The following is a 10,521-nucleotide window of genomic DNA, read 5'->3' as shown; positions in this document are numbered from 1 at the left end:
CTAATGTCTTGATTTTTTTTAATCAATGCAAACAGATAATCAATTATCAGTGATTTTGTGTGGCCTGAATTGTGGTGTGAAGAGGGCGGAGTTAACCTTCGAGGGCCAGGTGTGGGTGTGATGAGAACCGATGAGAATACGGGAAGAGATAATGAGACTGGGGAGGGGAAGGCTCGTTGTTGGGAGAACAGAACAGTCGGATTGCCTGAGCGGACGCGGAGTCCTGGTGACGGGGGGTGGGTGCCGATCGCAGCTGTTCAGGGCTGCCGGTGTTGTGCCATAAATCGACTCGCTGCCAAAAAATGATCAGCCACCGCGGGATCGCGCACGGTTAGGTAATTGCATTTCTAGACGAAATTCACCAGGATTTCGCCCTAAAACTCAGCATATCTAGCAGCAATATGGACATTCAGAAAGCAGAGATAACCTCTTCCGGTACTTAAACAGATGTTTATCGCGGATATTAGTTTTTCCAGTTCGGAAGTTGTTTTAAGTGTTGCTATTTGTCTTAAACGTTCACAATGAGGATATATTAATCCTTTTTGCAATATTTGCGATTGAAAGATGGTTTGTGGTAAGAACTGGCTATCTTTATGTTACAGCCTTGATACTAAAAAATAAATAAACAATGTAAAATGGCGCCCTGTATTGAATGTAAACGTTGTATAAATGTAAATAAACAATTCTCCAGCGATTTGATTTTTTCCCCCTTCCTTTCTTTAGTCCACTTGACATGGAGCCACAGTTAACTAGTTTGGGGCACATTTTTACTTGAAAAATAGTATTTAAACTGATCAAGCTTGGGCTTTAATGACACTGTGTAGGTTACTATCTATACATTACTTTGCTCTATTTAAAAGTAACAGGATAAAAGCACTTAAGCACATAAAATTAAGATTGTCACTTGCCAAGTAGAGACTACACCCTCCTGTTTACCTATAAGAAACGCCTCAAACTATCTTTAAATTCTTTATTGATGATTTAATTGTAGACATCTAAAATGGCATTTTACTTGGGTTAACATCAACCCATGGCGAACCACAATTATTGGGGCAGGTGTGCTGGCAGGACCAAGACTGCCAGGTAGAACGAAGGGTGGGTTCTGTACAGGTGGAGGAGGGGAGTGCCGGTCAGGGTTGTAGGATGGATGAATTGGCCCAAGCCCAGGCGGATGATCCGGTGCTGCAGCACATTATCATTGTTAAGAAGACTGGGGGGTCTTGTAGCCCAGCTGAGGAGGAAGGTCTGCAGCCATTCGCCAATGTGTGGGATAAGCTTAAGCTTCAGGTGTCCAGGCTCGTGAGTGTTGCTCCGGCATACTCTGATGCTGCCTCCCATGTGAAGGTTGTCCTGCCACAGTCTATGGTGCCTGATGTCCTGAGGCAGTTGCATAATGTCCCCACTGGAGGACATTTGGGAAAACTGCAGGGTAAAGGACCGCTTCTTTTGGTCAGGGTGGTTTAGGGATGTTAGGATGTGGGTCAAGGAGTGTGTTGATTGTGGCTCTCGGAAAACACAGGGGGTGCAGCCTTTGGCCCCGTTGCAACCTTCGGTAATAAGTAGACCCTTTGAATGCATTGCCGTGGACATCTTGGGTCCTCTTCCTGAGATGGGGTGCAGAAATAAGTACATCATGGTTGTTGGGGATTATTTTTCAAAGTGGACCAAGGCCTTCCCACTCCCTAACCAAGAAGCGAGATCAATTGCAAAAGTCTTGGCCGAAGAGTGGGCGTGTCGATTTGGAGTACCACGCAGCCTCCACTCCGACCAGGGCCGTAATTTTGAGTCCACTTTGTTTCAGGACTTGTGCAGGTTGTTGCAAATCCATAAATCTCGGACATCCCCTTATCACCCGCAGTCAGACGGCTTGGTTGAGAGGTTTAATAGGACACTCTTAGCTATGTTGTCTTTGTTTGTAGAAGATGATCAGCTCAACTGGGACTCCCTCTTGCCCTATGTAATGGTGGCTTACCGGAGTGTAGTAGAATAGAATAGACTTTATTGTAATTGCTCATGGCAATTAAATTACAGATGGTCCGCCATCAACAGTGCACAAGACAATAAATAACAATAAATGTCAAAACCATAGAGGACTAAAAACAATTTAAAAACATTTAGCAAACACCAAGAAAGTACAACAAGTGATTCAGATCTGCTAAAACAACTAGTGTCCATGCTAGCACTGCTGTTACTCCATACAAGGTCCTGTTCAGTCGAGAGATTGTATTACCGTTGGACATTATGCTAGGTGTGGGTAAGCAGGAGTCTTTTTCCTTGGCCAATGAGTATGTGGCAAAGCTGCAGGATACGCTGTCCACTGTAGTGGAAGCAGTTAAGCAGCATCAGGCGAGGGCTTCAGCACGGCAGAAAGAGTCATATGACTTGCGGGCTAACTTCCAGTTTTATTCTGAGGGGGGAGAGGTGTGGGTGAGAAATAAGACTAGAAAGTGGGGAGTATGTCCTAAGTTACAGAGGTGGTACAAGGGGCCCTACAAGGTAGTGGAGCGCATTACTGAGGTGCTGTACAGGCTAGTGCCAATACAAGGAGGCCCTGAGTGTGTGGTTCATTTCAACAGATTTAAGCCCTTTGCTTCTTCCTTGGCAGTTTCAGTGCCAGTGGTCGTGGGTTCCAGAAGATGGGAGTGGCGGAGATCTGTACAACCTGATCCTGATTGGAGCATGGACGATCAACCGGGGACCACCACATTGACAGGCGAGAGGGGGTCGCTGGCCTGCGAGTGAGGACATATCCCGTAGGAAGCTGGAAGCGAGGCTACCGGAGGAGGATCAAGGTGATGTCCGATTAGGAACCACGCAATTCCACCATCGACAGGCTGGAGGACATCATCATCCTGAGAGAGGGGCGTCTGACGAGGAACTATCCCAGGAGGAGTCAGAGAAGGGGATATCTGAAGAGGATCAGCCTAGGTGTGGACCTGGTGAGGGACCAACTGAGGGAGAGCAAGGAGCGATAGAAGAGGCAAGGTGTCACGCTGGCGTTTCTTCTGGGGCCACTGCTGGGATGGAGAGCATGGTACTGTAACCCAGAAGCTAGAACCTTAATGAGGTATTAACTAATTGGCTTACTAATATGATCCATCCTCAATTTAGATAAAATATAAAATATAAATTAAGGAAATTAACAATACTAATTAATAGATATCTAATTAACTAATAGATAATTTCATAATGAATTATTGGAAGGGTGAATAACTAAAATAACGAGTTTAATATTAAACATCGGTTAAAACAAGAATCTTGAACATCACTAACAGAAACAGAAGAGGAAAGCTGTATACTATTGGTCCAGGTGGGAATCTGAAATTTCATTGGCTGAGAGAAATAAGTCCCGCCTCCGCGAAATAAAACCGTGCGACGCAGCTGAGCGAGAGGAGAGACAAACGGCTGTGCAGCACGCAGATACAGAAAGCAAAGACTGAGCGGTTAGAGAGAGAGAGAGAGAGAAAAAAAAACAACGGTCGAGGCCGTGAAGAACCCTGATTTGGGTGCCGCATAGATAGAGGGAGAGGCGGACTTGACTCCTTCTAATAAGAGCTAGGAACTTGGAACCAACGCGATTTGTGTGGAGACGACAGAGTGAACCAATCCTCTGTAGGAGGGAACCGTTGGAGCGCGTTGGCTGGGTTTTTTTTTTCCTTGGGTTTGATCCCGACTCCTATGATCACTCACTTGGAACGAGAACTGGATTTCTTCCTGACGAGGGAGATGGCGAGCCTTAACCACTGAACGAACCAGGACATCTCAAGTAACTGAAGAGCAGACTGCTCTCTTCTGTGAACAATCTCAACGGTGCGGTAGGAAAAAATCGCACCACCGGACTCTGACTTTCACCCCAAGCGTGGGGATTTGACTTGACGCCGGCTGACTTGTGACTCATATGATCAAATCTCATACCGAGCATTTTACTATTGTCGATTGTTTTCATCTGTTTTTGTGTGTTATCTTTATGTGTTATATTTCCCATTATTATTAAAATTTAGTATATAAACCGTTTCATGCTATACCCGTGACTCCAGTCATTCTTAAACAACCTCCAATTCTCCCCGAACCTAATTATTGGCCCATTTGTTTATTTTTTCTTTTAATTATCTTATTGTATCCTGTAATCCGGTTACATAAAACTTGGCGAGCCAGCCAGGAGAATTGTAGAGTTGTTACCTTAGCTAACCATTGACTGACATCATAAGAGTGCCTGGAGGTCACAGTGGTTTGCCATTTTGGCATTATTGGTACTTTTGAGTGTTTTAAAATGGAAGTTGTGAAAACAGAAAAGGTCAAAGTTTCAAATGCTGTTTTAATCAGTGGGTTAACTGATACAGACCTTGATAACGAAGTCTTTGGGTTTATGGAAGGATTCGGACCAGTTAACAGGCGCATTAAGTTACCAAACTGTGATCAGATTATTGTGGAGTTTCAACATGAAGCCACTGTTAAGGAATTAAAGAAACAATGTTTACCCTATGACAAACCTTGTACTAGGAACCCAGATGTTTTCTTCCATATTCAAGACCTAGCCAGCGCGTACAGTCTAGAAACTAGCACATCTGCCACTGATGCCTATCTGTCAGAGCTCAGGGACATAGCTGCGCGTAGCAATCAATCATTTAAAGACCTTCTAATGGAGGAACTGGCAAAAATTGGGGAATCTTTAGGAAGGGATACCCATGCATCTGAACCAGTCACTGAACCAGAGCCAATGCTCCATAGTGACCAAGTTACATATTCCCTGCCTTTAACACCAGAAGTTAACTATATGAACAACTCAAAGGACAATTGTCCACCTACAGAGACTGGAAAACAAAACCCTTGCATTCCACCAAATCTTTTAAACACACCTGAGGTTCAGCGAGTTATTGTGGAACACATTGTTAAAAGCAGTGAGGTTATCCCTCCGCCTACTTCACAATACAGACTAAAACCGTTCTCAGGGCGAGTTCCACACCCTTCTTTTGAAACTGACTATGATACTTGGCGTAGTAGTGTAGTGTTATGCATAAATGATCCTTCACTCACCAAGTCCCAAATTGTACGAAGAATCGTGGAGAGTCTGTCAGCCCCAGCAGCGAGCATCGTTAAAGCTCTTAGTCCAAAATCCGACCCGGAAACGTACCTTGAACATCTCGATTCAGCTTACGCAGCTGTCGAAGACGGCGACGAGCTCTTTGCTCGCTTCTTAAACACAAACCAGGACAGTGGTGAAAAACCTTCCGATTACTTTCAGAGGTTATACACCTTGTTAAACCTAGTTATTCAGAGGAATGGAATTTCCTCCAGTGACGCCGACCAGCAGCTGCTCAAGCAGTTTTGCAGAGGCTGTTGGGACAGCTCGCTGATTTCAAACCTGCAACTCGAACAAAAGAAAGACAACCCGCCTCATTTTACAGCACTTCTCCTCAAACTGCGCACTGAAGAAGACAAACAGGCTACTAAAGCAGCACGCATGAAACAACACTTAGGGGCACAACGAACTAGAGTGTATTCAAATGTGCAAACAACATGCTCTCAGAGTAAAAACACTTGTGAACTGGAAATAGATGATAACTGTGATGACTTACGCAAACAAATCGCTGAGCTCAGGAGCCAAATTGCACAGCTTAAGGTTAACAACACAGATAAAAAGGCAAAGAAAACTCAAAAAGAGTCAAAACCCCGTGTGGGGACTAAAATTCCAGATGAGCCCAAACAGATTCAGCAGATAACAGCAGTGGTGCCCAGACCAAAGCCTGGATACTGTTTTAAGTGCGGAGAAGATGGGCACATAGCTTCTAGCTGTAGCAACGAGCCAAATCCAGCACTAGTTGCAACTAAAAGACTTGCTCTTAGACAGAAGCAGCGCGAGTGGGAGATGTCAAAGCCAATTGCTCAGTCTCCTCCTTTAAACCGGTAGAAGCTCCTATCGTGGGACAGATAGGTGCTAAAGTAGAACCAAGTCCCTCTAAGGAAAGGACAGAGAGACTTTTTTGCAAGCCAGTTCATGCTCATTCAGTGCCAAAACTTCCCAAAAGATTAGTGGGTGGGCGATGCACAGCTACAGTCTCAGTTAACAGTGTTGAATGTAATTGTTTACTGGATTCAGGGTCCCAGGTAACCACCATTGCCAATTCTTTTTACCAAGAACACTTACCTGACCTCTCAATTAAACCCATCAGTAATCTGTTAGAAGTCGAGGGCGCAAACGGTCAAGCAGTTCCTTATTTAGGATACATAGAGATAAGTGTCACATTTCCAAAAGAGCTCGATCAGTCTGGACTTGAGTTACCTACCCTTGCGTTAGTGGTTCCGGATATAAGCTCAAACTCTGATACACCACTACTCATTGGCACAAACACACTCGATCCTTTGTATGAGCAATTGTCTGCCAATAACTTACCTGATTCCAAGGCACTCTCTTATGGGTACCAACACGTGCTAAAAGCCTTAGCAGTCAGAAAAAAACAAAGCAAAGATGGACGAGTTGGTGTGGTGAAGCTTCGAGGGAGAACCCAAGAAGTTCTCCCTGCAAATAAAAAACTGTTACTAGAAGGGTTTATGCAACCCAGCCAAAACAAGCATGAGCCTTATGCACTCATTGAACAACCCACCAATGGTTCTCTACCAGGGGGTATAATTGTAGACTGTTGCCTCATTTCCTTACCTTCACATGGTCCATACAAAGTACCTGTTGTACTAAGAAACGAAACTAACCATGACATCACATTACCCACTAACTGTGTGATCGCTGAGTTAGTTAAAGCCGATCGTGTTATGCCATATCCAGAACCTGACAAAAGTGATCAGAAAGTACTTGCGGCGTGTAGTTCGCAGCAACAGACTTCACCTTCAAATCCTCCTCTCAGTTTTGACTTCGGTACTTCGCCCTTGTCCGAAGAATGGAAAGGGAGGATCACCAACAAACTTAACACTTACTCCGATGTGTTTTCGCACCACGATCTTGATTTTGGTCATACACAACAGATAAGACATCACATCAACTTAAAAGACGAGACCCCATTCAAACAGAAATCTCGGCCGATCCATCCACATGATTATGAAGCCGTGAGAAAACATTTGGAAGCCCTCTTGGAAACCGGTATAATAAGAGAGTCGGAGTCTCCATTTGCCTCACCAATAGTGGTAGTTCGGAAAAAGAATGGTGAGGTACGTCTATGTATAGACTATAGAAAGCTTAATCTGCAAACCATTCGCGACGCATATGCCCTGCCTAACTTGGAGGAGTCCTTTTCTGCTCTCGCTGGATCACAGTGGTTTTCTGTGATGGACCTCAAGTCAGGTTACTATCAAATAGAGATGTGTGAAAAGGATAAACCTAAAACTGCTTTTGTTTGCCCGTTTGGGTTTTATGAATTTAACCGTATGCCACAAGGAATAACAAATGCTCCAAGCACTTTCCAACGGGTTATGGAAAAGTGTATGAAGGACATTAATCTGAAGGAAGTGTTAGTTTTCCTAGACGACTTGATCGTCTTTTCCAACTCCTTGGAAGAACACGAAACCAGACTTTCTCACGTTCTTGAACGGCTTAGAGAATACGGACTCAAGCTATCACCAGATAAGTGTCGTTTTTTCCAGACATCTGTGCGTTATCTTGGACATATAGTATCTCGAGATGGCATAAAAACCGATCCAGATAAGGTGGAAGCACTCAAAACATGGCCGAAGCCTCAGACTTTGAAGGAACTCCAATCTTTCTTAGGATTTACCGGTTATTACCGACGCTTCGTTAAAGATTACTCAAATATTGTCAAGCCACTAACATCTCTCACGGCTGGTTATCCACCCAAACGGAAAAACTTTAAAACACCACCATGTAGATCAAAGTACTTGAACCCCAAAGAACCCTTTGGGAATCGTTGGAGCCAAGACTGTGAGAAGTCCTTTCAAACTATTATTGAAAAACTTACCACTTCGCCAGTTCTTGGCTACGCTGACGCAAAACTCCCATATCTAGTACACACAGATGCTAGTACGACCGGACTCGGTGCAGCGCTATACCAAGTGCAAAACGGTGTCACACAGGTAATCGCTTATGCAAGTCGCGGTTTAAGCTCTAGTGAAACTAGGTACCCTGCGCACAAGTTGGAGTTTCTAGCCTTAAAGTGGGCCATAACAGATAAGTTTCATGACTATTTGTATGGGAACACATTCACTGTCATTACTGATAATAATCCGTTAACTTACCTCTTAACAACGGCAAAACTCGATGCAACGAGCTATCGTTGGCTAGCTGCGTTGTCCACCTATAATTTTGACATCAGATACCGTGCAGGTACACAGAACGTTGACGCGGATGGCCTGTCTAGGAGGCTGCATGATAAACCTGAAGACAACTCAAAATTCACTGAGGAATGCCAACGACTAGATGAGTTCCGATCTCATCTTTTATCCTCTGTCAAAGAAGTCGAGCTCCAACTTCAAGCCGAAGCAGTGAAGGCAACTTGCCAAAAGCACATGGTCTTGGATGAGACTGATTCTCCTTGTGGTTTAGTTCAGTCACTTGCCATGTCTGCAGCGGCCATTCCAGACCTATTCCAGTTGGAAGACAATAGTGACAGTTTCTTTGCTGTGCCCAAGTATAACCATGCTGACCTTGTCTCCTTGCAGAGGAAAGATCCAACCATTGGCCGAGTCATTCAGCTGCTTATGACTGACAATAAACCGCCAACTGATACTATTGCAGAACCCCCGGTGGTTCTTAACCTTTTGAGAGAGTGGAAACGGTTTGAGTTTCAAAATGATTTACTGTACCGGAGACGCCAATTAGGACCAGAGACATCATTGCAGTTAGTCTTGCCTGATTCATTACGTTCAACAGTCATGCAAAGCCTACATGATGATATGGGGCATCTTGGGGTTGAACGTACGACAGATCTCATTCGGTCCCATTTTTACTGGCCAAGAATGGCTAGTGATATCGAAATCAAAGTTAAAACTTGCGAAAGATGTATCCGTCGGAAGGCCCTCCCTGACAAAGCTGCTCCAATGGTGAGTATTACCACCACCAGACCTATGGAGTTAGTTTGCATGGATTTTCTCTCCATAGAACCAGACAGTAAGAACACTAAAGATGTCTTAGTGATTACAGACCATTTTACAAAGTATGCAGTGTCCATCCCAACCAAAGATCAGAAAGCCACCACCGTCGCGAAGAACCTGTGGGAAAATTTTTTAGTCCACTACGGGTTTCCTGAGCGTCTTCATAGTGATCAGGGACGGGATTTCGAATCACGTACAATCAAGGAACTTTGTTCTTTACTTGGTATCCGTAAAGTCAGAACGAGCCCTTATCACCCTCGTGGCAACCCCGTTGAACGGTACAATCGTACATTACTCAGCATGTTGGGAACTTTACAAGCCACTGAGAAACATCACTGGCGCGATTTTGTAAAACCACTTACTCACTCGTACAATTGTACAAAAAATGACGTGACGGGATACTCTCCCTACGAGCTAATGTTCGGTAGGCAGCCTCGGTTGCCTATAGATATTGCCTTTGGGTTACCGCATTTGAACAAGCCCTCTATAACTCATTCTCAGTATGTTAAAGAACTGAAGAGTCATCTGGAACAGAGTTATGACATTGTCATAAAAAACTCTCAAAAAACAGCGAGGAAGAACAAAGAACGGTTCGACAGAAACATTCGTGAGTCCACACTAGGTGTGGGAGATCGTGTTTTAGTCCGAAATCTTCGCTTAAGAGAAAAGCATAAATTAGCAGACAAATGGGAGCAAACAGTGTATATAGTTCTCAAACAGATGGAAAACTTGCCAGTATACACTGTAAAACCAGAGAACGGAGAAGGACCCAACAGAACACTCCACAGAGATCTTTTACTGCCTTGTGGTTTTCTCTCTTCATTAGAAAATGAAACAGAACGCGTTACGAAACCTAGCAGACCTCATACAAGACAGAGTTCAGCCTTAGAACCTGACCCAGATGAGCCACTTGACGAAGAGGTAGATGAGTTTTATTACTCTGATCTTCCACAAGTGCTAAACCGACCATCCTATCAAATAGCGGTCACCTTGCCAAATAGGGAACTCATAGCAGATTCAGGACCGGTAAATAATATTCAACAACAAAACACACTATCCTTACACACAGGGGATCGCAAGGAACCAACCTTAGCTGGTAATGAAAATGCTGAATTGTCCTTACTTGACAAAGGCATCAACACCGAAACATTCTTACCTGAAAGAGTGAAAGAAGCAGCAACATACTTACCTGAAAAAACGAAAAAAAACGAAGTATACTTACCTGACGTAGAAACGGTGGATGAAACTAACACAAACCTACCTCAATTGGATGGTGTCCTAAAGTCGCAGCAACGTGATGTAAGTTTTGAACCCATCATACACGATCAGACACATACATCTGAAAAGACCAAAGTCTTAGAGAATAGCTCATCAGCTCTGTCGGAAACAGAGAGCTCACTTCGTCCTGTCTCAGTTGAGAATCAAACCGAAACGGATGAGCATGATACTGTGCAACCAGAGATGTAT

The 10,521-nt window shown here is 44.1% G+C and overlaps 1 protein-coding gene across 1 annotated transcript; it reads left to right on the top strand.

The window, feature by feature from the left end:
* Window positions 1–176: 176 nt before the first annotated feature.
* On the top strand, window positions 177–5,908 carry LOC139072270 (zinc finger CCHC domain-containing protein 12-like). The gene is made up of 2 exons (XM_070555935.1): window positions 177–335; window positions 2,606–5,908. Exon 2 carries the CDS (start codon window positions 4,271–4,273, stop codon window positions 5,906–5,908), a length of 1,638 nt encoding a protein of 545 aa, XP_070412036.1. The 5' UTR covers window positions 177–335; window positions 2,606–4,270.
* The last annotated feature ends 4,613 nt before the right edge of the window (window positions 5,909–10,521 follow it).

This window comes from Nothobranchius furzeri, chromosome 10 (assembly GCF_043380555.1).
Source record: "Nothobranchius furzeri strain GRZ-AD chromosome 10, NfurGRZ-RIMD1, whole genome shotgun sequence".
NCBI classification, from domain to species: domain Eukaryota; kingdom Metazoa; phylum Chordata; class Actinopteri; order Cyprinodontiformes; family Nothobranchiidae; genus Nothobranchius; species Nothobranchius furzeri.
This window is presented reverse-complemented; position numbering and strand designations above follow the sequence as displayed.

Excerpts from the sequence above, each read along its gene's own strand:
- LOC139072270 (XM_070555935.1), top strand. The coding sequence starts at position 4,271 with ATGGAAGTTGTGAAAACAGAAAAGGTCAAAGTTTCAAATGCTGTTTTA.